The 13847-nt window shown below is 52.1% G+C and overlaps 1 protein-coding gene across 1 annotated transcript in view; it reads left to right on the plus strand.

Annotated features, from left to right (window-relative positions):
• The first annotated feature begins 2301 nt into the window (after nt 1-2301).
• The window catches only part of TSHZ3 (teashirt zinc finger homeobox 3), a 70870-nt gene continuing 59324 nt past the window's right edge, over nt 2302-13847 (plus strand). The window contains exon 1 of the mRNA XM_072967280.1: nt 2302-2763. Within this exon, the coding sequence (XP_072823381.1) occupies nt 2724-2763 (40 nt within the window). The 5' untranslated portion in view covers nt 2302-2723. The remainder of the gene's footprint in view (nt 2764-13847) is intronic.

Consider the following 13847-nt stretch of genomic DNA (forward strand, 5'->3'; position numbering starts at 1 on the left):
GGGCGGTGGCTGCCCGCCGCGCGGAGACCCATGCTCAGGCCGCGGCCGGCAGGGGGAGGGGGCGGAGGGAACTGAGGTTTGGAGAGCAGCTCGAGGAAGGAAAGGAGGAGGGGGAAACACTAGCCAGGGCGAAACTCTCAAGCCTTCAGTGTGCGGCGCCCAGCGCTGTGCACTCGCCACAACCGGCGCGCCTAAATGGGCGCTCGGCGCGTGGAAGGTGAGTCAGGAGCAGGCAGGAGCTGACCTCCCGCGGCGCCTATCCTCCTTCAGAAAAGAAGTGCTCCGTGCCGCTACTAGAATCGTAGAATCCTGAGGCCGCAGGCGGCGTCTGCCAACTCACCGTTTCCTCGTTCGCAAGAAGCGTTTCACGCCCCACAGCCGGGTCTCCCGGGCCTGGAGGGGCAGTCGCTCCGGCCTATGCGGCTGCAGGCACCAACTGCACACGGCGGCCCCCACCCCCGACTCTGCCGCACAAGGCCAGCCCCGGAGCCCAGCCGCAGCCCGATTCCAACTCCCCGCAACCGCCCGGGGTCCGCATCCCGCGATTCCGAGCGCTCCTGCGCGCACCAAGGCGCAGGAGGCGGCTTTATAGCCCGGGAGGACGGCGGCCGCACATCTGCATTCAGGGAGGCGTCTGGACCCAGCCCAAGCCCGCAGGCTGGGGGCGAGCGGAGACTTTTGATCTTACCGTCAGGGTGAGATCACGGTCTCCTGGTCTAAAAGAAAAGAAAGCATGCCTGTGAACTTTTAAAACAAACTTGCAAAAACAATCACAAAGAAAAAATAAAGAGAAGAGGGGCCAGAAGAAGAGGGAGAAAAAGACTAAAAAAGAAACGTAAGAAAAAAAAAAAAAAGGAAGGAAGAAGGCCAGGGTTTGCAGCTCCAGGAGCGCTCGGGCAGCCAGTCCCAGGGCGCGGGGCTCCGGCCCTCCCCGGGACTATCAGACGCGGGGCCCAGGGGACTCCCTGGGCCCCAGCGGCGCTCCCAGGAAGAGCGCTGCCTCGGGGACCGTGGGCCTGGCGGTCACCCCCGCGCCCCCGCCACCTCCGCCCGGAGCCGGCCCCGCCGCGGCCGCCCCATTCCCGGCCCAAGAGCTGGCCCAGGGAGACGCAATCGAGCCCGCAGCGCATCGATGCGCCGCCGCCCGCGCCGCTCCGGCTCCGACTCCAGCTCAACCGCCGCTGCCCGGGGGTCGTCCCAATGAGCTCCAGCCCACCCGCGCCCTCGCGGCAGCCCGTAAGTGAACCCGAGTCGTCCCGCCGCCAACGCAGCCCTGCCAGCTCCTCCTCTCCACCGCCCGCCGGCCCGGCCCGCGAGAAGCCTCCGCGACTCCTATCACCCAATCAATAATCAATTCTTTTTGCTCAGTACTGCCGGCAGGCCAGGCTCTGGGCGCGGTGGCCCTTCTCCGGGCGCCCCGAGGCGGGGGATGGGCTTGGGAGTCCGAGTTCCTGCCCCCACTCCCGTCCCGCCCTCGGATCTGCCTGCGCTTGGGCTGGGGGGCGCGGCCCGGGGCCTAGGGGGCGAGGGGCGGGGTGGAGGTACAGTGATCTTCCCAGTCTGGAGAGGAAACTTAGAGGCACCCCCTCCCACGCCGACCCCCGGGACCGGCCCGGGAAAGTTTGCCCGGGAAAAAAAAATTGGGGGAAGTGGCGGCGGCGGTTCCCGGGGGAGGAGCCCGGGTGGCGTGGGGTCTGAGAGCAGCCCCCACCCACTCCGGCCCGCGCCCGCCTCTTTCCCCGAGGGCGCCGGCGCCCGCCTGCGGGCCCAGGCCCGGGGTCCGAGCTGAGGACTTTGGACGCGGCGGGTGGAGGAGAGTGCAGCCCGGGCGGGGCAGCAGGGGGCGGCCAGGGGGCGAGGCGAGGTGGGGAAGAGGGGCGGGCCGAAGTAGCTAGCGCCCCGGGACGGGCTCGGCCCGGCAGGCGCCGAGTCCCTGCGTGCGCGCACCGGGCGGAGGCGGAGAGGCGGCACCCCCTCCCCGGACTGGGCGGGGGTCCTAGACAGGCCCAGGGCCGGGAGCGGGGGCGCGGCGCCCCCGCGGGCGGGCGAGTGACACGATCATCTCCTTTTCCTTTAAGCTTGCCTGTTGCCGACGCCGCCGCTCCAGCCGCGCCGCGGGCAGAAGACTGGACCGCTGAGCCCCGGGCCGCGGCGGCGGCGGCTGAGCGCCCCCCCCGATGCCGTGACCCCCAGTCCGGGGCGGGGGCCGGGGCTTCACCCGCCGGGGCCGCTCCCGCGCTCCTCCTCCCACCCCTCTGCCCGCCTTCTCCCCCTCTCCCCGCCCCCCGGCCCCGAACCCCGCGCACCTCGTCTGGGGACGGGGCGGGGGGGGGCAGGGCCGCCGCTCCTCCCCGCCCCCTCCTCCTCCGGCCTCTGGAGCGATTTGTCAAACTTCCCATTCCGCCGGCAGCGCGGTCCTCCTCCTCCTCCTCCTTCACCACCTCCTCCTCCTCTGCCTCCTCCTCCCCCCGCGCTCCTCCCTCCCCGCGCCTCCCTCGCCCGCCCTCCTTCTTCCCTCCGCACGTTCGGGGATCGCGGCGGAGCGCGGAGCGGGGGGGACGCGGAGAGCCGGGGCGCAGCAGCATCCTGCGGGCGGCCGCTCTCCGGGGGGGAGGCTGAGAGCCGGCCCGCCTCGCCCCCCCGCGGGCCCGCCGCCCCTCCCTCCCTCTCCTCAGCCCGGCAGCGGCGGCGGCGGCGGCAGTGGCAGTCGCCGGAGAAGCATCATGCCGAGGAGGAAGCAGCAGGCGCCCCGGCGCGCAGCAGGTACGAGCCGCTTCCCCTTCCTCCTCTCCTCCGCCTCCTCTTCCTCTCCTCGCCCCGCGTCTCCAGCCGGCGGCGACCGCGCTCCTCGCCCCGCTCCTCGCCCCTTTCGCTCTGGCCGCTCAGAGTAACTCCGGGGCGCCGGGCTCGCTCGCCGCTCTCCTGTCTGGTGCGTGTGCCCGCCTCGCGGACCGGCGCCCCCCGGACGCCCCGCTGCGTTCTGCCCCCCCCTTCCCTCTCGCACCCACTTGGGGCACCGCGCTCACTCGCGGCGAACTGCGCTGGGCTGGGTCCCTGCCTCCTCCTCAGCTCTCTGGCCGCGGAGGGGCTGGGAAGGAGCCTTCTTCTGTCTGTTTTCTGTGGGGGGCGGGCGGGGTCACCTGAGTTCCCCGGGACACCTTCCGTGTCCTCCCGCCGGCCGGCGGGGGACTGCCCGGTGTCTGCCGAGCGAAAGAGAGGGAGCGAGTGAGCGAGCGGGTCCCTTCGGCCACCTTACTGCTAATCCGATTGATTCTTCATTTATTGGGCCCAAATCGGGCTAAGCGGTGGAAACCAGAGCGCACTGGGTCTGGGTATTGTCAGATGACTGTCAAGTCGTTGTTAGATGCTGGCGTTCCCTTTACCCTGGTTTGTTTTCCGTCACCCCCACCCCCTCCTTCCACTGCTTCTCCCATCCTCATCCCCTCGTAGTACTTAGTTCTGGGACGTGTTAGCGTACTTCTCCCCTTTTCTTTTTTTCCTTTTTTTTTCTTTTTGCCAGGAGTGTCAACTTCTGTTAAGACTGAGCTGATTCTTTTTTCCTTTTTTTTTCTTTTCTGGAAAAAAGCATCATTGAAAACAAAACAAAACCCACACACATAACATTATTTTGCAATAATGTCAGCTGGGGGCATGTTGCCTGGAAGAAGGGTTTCTGGCCCTTTGCCACCCTTGATTTGATGACTGATTGATCGCCCGTCATGCTGCTGCCTTTGATCTATTCATTCCCAATAAACATCAATAAATCACTTGAAATGGTGAGGCCAAGCTCTGTGACGTCACTAGGGCCCTGTCAGTGCAACTTCTGGGATTTGGGGCGGATTGCTGAGAGGACCACATATGGACGCGATGTATTTTGATATGAGTAACACTCAGATGTGCAGAGGTTCAGATGCTGCCTGAGCGGGAGGGTTAAGTGGAGTTTCATTTCTTTCTTTTTCTTCTTTTCTTTCTTTTCCATTCTTTTCTTTTGGTAGAAGATAGGAGGGCAGAGAGATGGGTCAGGGCACTGGCTGATACCCTTCTTGGATGAAGGCATGGTACCCATGCTGTCCTTGAGTGTCTGCAGTAACAGTGGGGGTGATGGTGGTGGTCATTTCCATCATGTCAGCCGTCACTGCCAGTGGAGCTCGCACACTGGCTGCACTGAACTTGAGTCTTCTTACACAGGGTCACAGAGAGGGAATGCTATTCTCTCTTCTCCCAGAAATGCACTGGCCTGTTAATGTCCTAAGAAAATCTTGGAAGAAAACAGACTTGATTTGGGGCATGTATTGCAGATTTTGCTCTCTGTCTTCGGTGTTACCTAAATTTAGAAAGTTTGAAAATCCCAGTAGTGGTTTAGAGAGGGTGCCGTCTCTCAAGTCACCTCCAGGCTGGTGCTTTTTGCCCATCCCACTTTCTACTTGAAATTCCAAGCTCAAGCCATGAGCTTATCTACCCAAAATAAACTCTAAAAGTTTGGAGGACTCCTTCACAAAGTTGGGCAGTAGGAGTGTCTTGGGCTGCTTCCAGTCTTTGAAATTTTTTCTTTCCTTTTTGGATGCACATTTTAAGGTATCTTTGTGCCTCAATCAAATGAACCATATGTGATTACATCTTTACATTTGGTTTAGAACTCTCTCCGCCGTTGCTTCATCTTTTCTCTTCCACCATGCCAACCTGGGACTCTTATTTGATAACTTCCTGCTAAAAATATTAGAGAAGGAGGATATGTACTGTTGGTTTTATTTTATTTTATTTTTTTTAAAGGCAACCTGTTCCCTAACCCTTTGCACCTTTTAAAAAGCCAGCCAGGAAATCTCAGGTCAGCTAAGAAATATTCATTATATAAAAACTTGACTGCACGACTAATAGGAGATGGAAGAATGGTTTTGCTCTATCAAAATGACCCGTCAAAACGACTTTGTTTCATATTTGATTTAATTGTCTCTCTTCTGACAGGCACATTCATCAATAGCTTAATGGTCAATCAGAAGTTGGCAGCATGAGTGCTTGCTTTCTTTCCCATAGCCTGGTTTTGGATTTACTTTATCAGAATGCCTCTGCCTAATGGACGTGTAGAGGAGGGGGTGGAGAATGTCTAAAGGGCTACTTATTTAAGGAGAGTGGAGGCATAAAAAAAAACCCTCCACACTGAGGCTGGCGATAAGTCTGCAGAAGCCAATAAGTGGGCCGTGTGAGTTTGTTTGCTTGGATGGACAAGAAACTTGCCATTTTTCCCTTTTTTTCAGTTCTCACAGCTGCAAGTTATAAGGTTCATGCCTGCATTTGTGGCATACTGGGCGTGATGACAAATTGATTGCTTTGTACTGATAGAGCGAGAGAGTGGGAAAAAGAAAGATGTCTGCTGATTGGTAACTGGAAATCCAGTCCCGAGCAACCTTGAGAATACTCGAGAATTTTTTTTTCCCCCTGCAAACTGAAAGGTCCGCTCAGCCATAAAAAAAGAAAAGTTGTTTTGCCAGCTTCATTAGTGTTCACCTAATTAGCTGTAAACCTGATGGATTCCTGACAGCTTTAATGATTGGAGATGACAAGCCCGACGCAGTGTCATCCAGCAGAATTAGGTTTGCAGCTAGTTTGATGTAATCAAGTTGATATTACACAGTCCTGGCTGCCTTTAGTTGTGCATTAACTCAATTTTCTGCTGCAGGTGACAAATGGGCTTTGGTACCTGGATAATCATGTCATAGGAATTAGGGCCCTTTTAATGGTCTGGGGTAGAATAACAACCACAAAGGACTGAGCGCTGGGGAGAGCGTGCAGACGTGGCCCACAGGTGCACAGAGTTTTTCTGTCTAAGCCAAATGGAGCACTGCTCTCCAGAAGGCCAAAGCAGGCTCCAAGAATCCCTGAAAAGACATATTTCTGTACTTTAGGATTTTTCTCTGTTTCACAGAAATTACATGTGCCTTAGTGCCTTTTCTCAAAGGGAAGAGAGAAATTTCTTTACCTGCCGAAGAGGAACACGGGCAGGACTTTCCTTTCTCCAGGCGGGCAGTTTCAAAGGACTGTCCGTCCATTTGTGCTGGACAGACGTTGTTACCCGGAGAAGCCAAGAGGAGCGGGGTTACAGAGGCCAGGGTCCTTCAGGCAAAAAACCACTACCCCTTGCTTCAAATACAGAAATACAACCCTCTCTTCTATGTAGCGTTTGGTTTTACAAAAGTCTTTTTTGGAAAATGCTAGAAAAGAAATTCGAGCAGTACTTAAGAGCAGATAGCGTTTTCTTCATTCACATTCATCTCCTGGAAGGAAATGTAAAATCCTAAAAACCCATTGCTGAAACTTCCAAAAAAAGAAGAGAAAAAGAAAAAAAAAAAACCCAGCAGCAGACAACAACTTGACACTGACCTTTTGAGTCCTATGTCCTATTTGTTGAAAGAGAATAACCTTCCATGGGGTCGTTAGCTGGTCACGTTGCAAAGGTAAACCTTCGAGCCTCTTGACTTTTGTAAAAGTGGTTGGGACCCCTTAGGACCTGCTGGTGTCACAGGCCACTGTGGATCCGCAAGGATTAGGGTGAGCTTGTGGCAAGGCATGGGGGGGGTTACTTTGCCAGTAGATGTGGGCAGAGCAGGCAGCACACCTGGTGGTGTCCAAGTAACGCCACCCTGGCTTGCCTGAGTCTGGACCACGTATCAGGCGGCTCCAGAGAGGAGCTCGTCTCTTCTCTCTTGGAAGCACATGGAGCATTCAGGGAGGCATTTCAGCATCAGCCTTGGGAATTTTTTTTTGCTCTCAAACCTGCCACACATCTCTCGTTTGGACAGGTATTCTCCCCTGTAGCAAGGTGACAGAATGACTGGTTTTGGTCGCACTGTGATTTCCCCCACCCCCTTTTCCTACAAAATGAAAGGGACAATGTAAATTTCAAACAAAAAAAAATCCAAGAAGAGGAAGGAGAAAAACAAAGAGGGCAGGAAGCAAAGATCTTCCCCTGGACACTCACATCGGGGAGAGAATCTTCCAGAATCAGCTGCTGCGCCCCCATTATCTTGACAACTGTCAGTTAGGGCTTCAGTGCTCTCCAGGGCCGCCCTTGATTGTGAGCGGTTAGTGTTGTCATTTGGTTCTCAGTTTTGCCTTGAGCACGTTCATAAACGGGAGCCGGATAGTCAATAACTGATGTATCAGCAGTTATTTCCCCAAATTGCCTCACAAGTCTGCATTTTCCCTCTTTTTTTTTTTAAACTAAAGATTGTTTTGTAAAGTGATTAGAATGAAAGGTGACTGCTCAGGGCCGTGGGAAATGCCGGGAAACCCAGGTGAGTTCCCTGTGTTTCCCCACCCTCCACTTCTGGGTTTCTCGGATCACCTTCTGGGAGGCGAAGTGCCCGGCCCTTCTCGCGGGGGCCTTTTCTTTCTCTGGTGTCTGGCGGGGCCAGGCCGGGGCCAGGGCTGTAGACACCGGCAGGGAAGCAGCAGGCAGAGGATGGGGAGTCCTGGACCGGGTGCACCACAGCCATGTTTCATCCGGTAACGGGAGCAGGCCACAGGGATGCCGAGTGCCGTTCGTGAGGCTTTCCTGCTGGCCCATTTTTAGTCCCGCCTGTCACTGGACAAACTATAAAAATAGCTTTAGTCTTGTAGTAAAAAAAAAAAAAAAAAAAAGTAGGGTGCATGACACCCCTGTAGTATCAGCCTGCAGCCTGTGCAGGGAAACAGGACCCAGCAGAATTGTGGCATCATCAGTCCGGACCCTCTCAGGTGTTCACTGTGTGTGTGTGTGTGTGTGTGTGTGTGTGCGCGCGCGCGCGCGCTAGTTATGCTCCAAATTGTGGTTTCTCTGTCAGAAGTTAAAAATGAAAGGTGAATACACTATATTGTATTTGGTAACAATGATATGGACTGGTACATCAAGACAGATAATGTGCAGTTGTAATTAGACTCAATAGACAGGCAGTCATTTTTAAATTCTTTTGACACATGCATAAAATAGTCATATAATAAGATAAGATGACAATTTTATGTTAGGTTGATAAAGTGTCCCGATACATGCATTTAAATGTCTGTAAGCCTTTAAAAAAAAAATCCAGACAGATTAATTCTAGTTTCCAGTATTTGCAGTTAGTCATTAAATTAATTTTCAAATCCTACCAAACAATAGCTATGAATATTTTTTTTCTTTCTGGATTCTTTTACCTGAATTGTAAGGAATGAATACATGGATCTGGTAGCTTTCTCTCGTTTTTCAACACTTGTAAACATTTATGTTAGACATGGGTGTGAAAATTCAGGTAACTGCGACTAGAATGATGCTATGCATTTTTGGGAATTAAAAAAAAAACAGCATTAGAATAGAATCAGCTGGTGACCACTTGCCTGAAGGACTGTCATACTCCAGATTTAGGAATCTTTATTAGAAAGATTACATTATGTCCTTGACCAAATATTGAATATTTTATAAACCCCATTTGAAAAAGAAGACATTTGGAGCACATACACTTGATCTGATCAGCACTTAGATTCTTGGGTTTAATTACTTTCAATTCTGTAAACGATTGTAGTATTTCAACAGGAGTGGCCCAAGAGATGAACGGAGAGGGGAAAAGGCATTTCTCTAAAGGTCACGTTACCTAGACTTTTCGACCATCTCCTTACCTTATTTTCTCAGATGTGGTAAGGTGTGGCTCTTGAATAGTAATTTAAATTTGTTTGGGCTTAATAATAAATTATTAATTCATACTGTCAGAACACATGTTATTAATTATGACTGTGTTTTCTTCATCCAGAACAGCTGTTGGGGAAACAGTATAAGTTCGGATTGTCTTCGAGGGGGAGGGCGCCAAAGCAAGGAACTTACCAACTCCTTGTCATCATCTTCCTGATCCTCTTGCTTTGGGAATAAACGATTGCAGCAGGCGGAGTGAAGGGGAGAGAGAAACTATTAATTCTAGACCAAGATGGGGACTGGCAAATGCACACTCGTGGACCTTTTTAAAAAGCAAGCTCCGAACTCTCACTGCTCCGAGTCCAGGTGGGATTCGGAGGGGATACCTGCTCCTTCTCCAGTCTGGTTTGGGACTGGCCGCTCCTTCCACCTCACCAGTGTCTCTTGTTTCCTTCCACCTCTCTGGTGGACCAGAAGGTCACTTTCACAAGCTTCCAGTAGCAGGAAAAGCAAAATATTCTGACTGCCTGCTTGTTCCCCAAACTGGAACCCATCCCTTGGAGAGCAAAGTGCTGGTTTGGTCATGTACGTGAAATGACTCAAATTCATTTACTTTTGATTTTCCAGCCCCATCATTAAATCTAGCCCTATGTATTCAGTTTCCTCTGAGTTCTTTGAGAAATGCATGTTGCATAAAATAGGCAATTTTTAATGAACAATTTAATGTAAATGGGTTTTGAATTTAAATTAATATTAATGAAGCCTTGAGTGAATTTATTTTGCATACGTAAAGACTTGTAAGTCTCTCACCCATGTGCTTTCTCCTTTATGTAGTAACATTGGTGAGGTAGACTAACCAGCGCCTTTTAAAGATGTACACTTAAAAAATTAAATTGATTTTCTATGTCCAGGCGTGCCAACCTATTATTAGACAAACGTGTTACTTAATTTAAAGGAAATATACCTCATTTCTGATTAAAGCTCCCCGTCCCCATTGCCCTGCCCTTCCTGAGAGCTGCCGTTGGTTTGGCATTGCTGCCGGGGAAAATACACACCAACAATAGTTACTACAATCAAGATGTTTTCTTTCTTTGGCTTTCCTCTAATGCATTATGTATCCCAGGATGATGGGAAGTTCTGTAATTAATTCTGGTAGATGTAATTGCTATAATCACTTTGATGTTACACATAATAAAGGTAATACGGTAAGCACATAAAAAAATATAAACACCTTATTGTAACACTCCTGCTAAAATTCCTTCTCATCAGGTCTGGCTTGTAGACAAGTGTCCTCAACTCTTTTTGGTCATAGGTGGCGACTGAGCTGCGCCGTGTTCATTGATATTCTAGAGGAGAGTCCCTGATTGGAAAGGATGGGCCTGGGCTGGAAGGGATCTCCAGGCTAGTTGCCTAGAAATCTTAATTCCCCTTTCCTTAAAGATGCGGCTAATTAAGAAAAGGTGACCATTATCTTCTGTAGAAGAGAGAGGTAAAAACACTTGAGAAGGGACTGTGGGATGAGGTAAGAGGTATGGGGGTGGAAGAGGGGCTCAGGGAAAAATGATGGTGGAGGTTTCAGATCAAAGGAGATGCTGTTCTTAGGTTTTCTCACCCTCATGGGGTGGGATTATGGGAAGTCCGTGTGTGTGTGTGTGTGTGACAGAGACTACAAGAGCATGTGCTTATGGGTAACCAGAGAAGGCCACCTGTCTGTAACGGTGCAAGAAGGGAAATTAGTACAGAATATATGCTTTATTATTATTATACACCTTTCATGGGGGGAAGTCTGAGGACCTTGCCTAACTGTTGCATGACATGCCGTGGAGTTGGCTGGTGTTGCCTGTTGGACGGAAACCTGAGTGTCCTTTGACATCTCCCCATGTGCCTCCGGGTACCTCCCCTGCACCCAGGCCACCAGAGAACATAAGAGGTTTGCCCGAGACCCTAAGCCCACAGTTCTTGTGGGATGTTTCCAAACGTGTGTACATTGTTCTTTGCCATCGCGGCTTGCAAGAGGTGGAGAATGTGGTGGGAGAGGAAGCTTGTCATTGGATTGTGCCCCCGTGGGTATCCTGGAGTCAGGCTAGCGCAGGAGGTTTGACACCCGCCATCAGCCGTGCCCTGTCCCACATGTGGCAAAGGTCAAGGGGTCTGCTGGCCCAGTGTGGCCTGACCCTTTGGATGGGAATTCTCCCCATTTTGTATTTTATTTGTCAGTGTGTTGTAAGTGACAAAGCAGGTCAGGCAGGCGCACACAGAAATAAGGGAAAGCGTATGTGTGAGAGGGCTGCCTCCCTCTGCTTTGGAGGAAGAAGGTGTGTTCAGATGGTGGTGAGGTGCAGTGACACCGGTGATTCCCTAGACGGTGCCCAAGGCCCTGGGAGCTGGGTCTGGCCCTGGCTTTTCCTGGCCGGCTGCAGACTGGGCGGGGACATCAGATCTGGGTGTGCAGAAGGCCGGGCAGGGCCTGCCTCCTGGGCTCGGGGGCCGAGGATCCCTGCCTGCCAGGTGAGCAGGGGCCGGAGGAGAGGGTCTCGGGGTCCGGGCCTCGGCTGCCGGCACGGGCAGCCACCAGCCCTCCTGCGGTGACTCCTGGCTGGTTTTCACGGCCAGGATGATAAAAGGTCTGAGAACTCCATAGGCCCCTGTAATCAGGGCCAGCGCTGACATCCTTCTCAAGTCTGACAGCTTCTTCCTTTTCTCTCCTCACCGCCAAGCCTTTCTCAACTGAATTTCCCCGCCCTCCCCTCCCCTCTCTGCCTGCCCGCCCGCCGCCCACCCCTTCCCTCCCTCCCTCCCCTCCTTTCTGTGTGTCTCTCTTGTTTCATGTTCTTGATCAGTCTCAGATGCCGGGAATTATTTTTTTTCGGGCGGGAGGGGGAGTGTTGCTTTAGGTTTGTGGGTTGGGCAGGTGTGAGAGGAAGTCTGTGTGTTTTTTTTTTTTTGTACTGTAGGCCTGTTGCTAATTAATGTTCCTCCATAAGATTCTGTCGGAGTTGAGTAATGTTTTTGATCTTTATGCCTGATAACTGCATACTTAATGAGATTTCAAAGCTGTGAGTGCAGCTCCCTACAATTATTGACAGATGCCTTTTCTTTGCCATTGGGTTCAGCTTCATAAATCCTCTTGCCGTAATGAGGTTCAGCAGTGCCACCCTGGCAGTGAGCTAATGAAAGGGGGGAGGGCGAGGCGGCTCATGGCTGTCTGACACATTTTTTTCCTTTAAAATTTACTATGCAGATGTCAAGCTGCGGGACGATTACTTCAAACATGCTAATTTTTATCTTGCTTTTGTGTCAGCCCTTTGCCATTAAAAATAAATAAATAAATAAAGACCAACCTTCCTCCACTTAATTTCTTTCTTTTTTTTTTCCCCCCAAAGTCACATTTTTTTTTTTAATAACCCGTGGTGTGTGGCTGCTGGGGACTTTGACACGCGCGTGGCCTTTTGCAGGTATCCAGTGGCTGAACCATTTTTCTTTTTTTCTTTCTTTCTCTTTTTTTTTTTTTCCCTTTCCCCTTGCCGTGGGAAGGGCAGGGGGAGGATAAAGTGTGATTTCCCCAGGCCTCCCATCAGCCTGCCCTAAGTATGCACTTGAAACGTCGGAGAATTCATTTCAGAGTTCTGAAACTAGATCCCGGGGAAGAGCTGCGCCATGCCAAAGAGTCGATTTCCTTTTCAGCAGAGTCATACATCACTGACCCACCCTTCCCTCCTGACAGAATGACATATGTCATTTATCATATGGGCCCCAGCCAGACAACGGGGAGGGGAGAGAAGCCTGGTCCACCATGTGATGCTGCCTCCTCCTCCTCCTTCTCACACTGGACCCAGTACCGCTGGCTTGCAGAGGGAACACTGCTGATTTGGTGAGAGGGAGAGGGAGGAGAGAGGAGAGAGGAGAGAGGAGAGGCAGGGCCGAGGAGGGGAGAGCCTGCTTCGTATGGGTGGCTGGGTGTGTGGTGTGGCGGGCAAGGGATTGGCAGAGGCTCGGAAAAGGTTATGTTCTTTCATATTATCTGCTAAACCACACTGCTCCGCCTCTGATGCTTTTCTGACTCCCCCCTCCCCCAACATTCCTTTTCTCTTTTCCCTTCTTTTCTCCCTTTTAGTAGTCTAGGAAAGAAAAAGAAAAAAAAAAGAAGAAGAACTGGGGCTGACAGGTATCATTCAGCTGCCCCCTGGCTTGTGAGGGGTGGGATAAATGAATCTCAGGGCTCCTGGCTTCACATGATTCAAACATGCGTTATTGAAGATGGATGTTCCTTAAAAAAAGATTGATGGTAGATGCCGGGCTTAGGGTGCCATTTATCATTTTGAATATTATTTAGACTTGCCGTGTAAACCTGTAACTTGAGAGTTGGACGAGCCGGGGCAGGGTAGGGGGCTGTGAGTGTGTGTTTCCATCGATTGGCCTTGGATTATCATTGCTGCTGACCAGACACAGGCCCTCCCATTTACAACACAGAGGACACCTCCCCCCCCAACCCCCATAAAGAGGGGAAAGTTTAATTTTGAATAATTTCCAAGGGCCCAGGGAAAAATGAAGTAACTGTGATTTACACTAAAGCTAACAGGCAACTTCTCTCTCTCTCTTCGTCTCTCTCCCCCCCCACCCTTCCCCGACAGAGGCAGTCACGTACGAAACATTAAAATATAAACAGAGCTGTAGTTGCTGAAACCAGGACCCTTGTCTGATTTTTTAAACTCTGTGACATGCTTTTTTTTTTTTTAAATCTGTATCTGAAAAGCTTAGCACAATCTAACTATTCAAAAAATACCGGTTGGCTTGGTTAGCAGTGTGAGAATGAAGAAACATAGTCTTCCACGTCCCAGGAATATTTCAGATGAAAAATGATCGTTGGCGGCTCCCTGCCCCTGCTCCCAGCAGCCTCCTCCCCTTTTGTGTCTGCACTCTGTCCCCCCTCCGCGGGCCCCAGCAGACCCCCGCCAGGACTGATGTGGACAGCTGTTTCCAGGCCCCACGGCCCGGCTGATCACTTCTGGTTCTCTTGCACCCTGAGCTCTGCTCCGGGACACCCCCACCTACTGGAAGTACTTAGGGACGCAGGCTGGCTTACCGAGGGAGCCCCCAGCTGTTGGGAAGAATCAGCCACTCCGGCCTTTCCCCCTCTTTGCTGTACAGGCCTGCTGCGTAGTTTCCCGGTGGAAAAAAGGGAAACAGAAACTGCTGGCCTTCCTGCTCCGTC

This window comes from Vicugna pacos, chromosome 9, assembly GCF_048564905.1.
Source record: "Vicugna pacos chromosome 9, VicPac4, whole genome shotgun sequence".
Classification (NCBI taxonomy): domain Eukaryota; kingdom Metazoa; phylum Chordata; class Mammalia; order Artiodactyla; family Camelidae; genus Vicugna; species Vicugna pacos.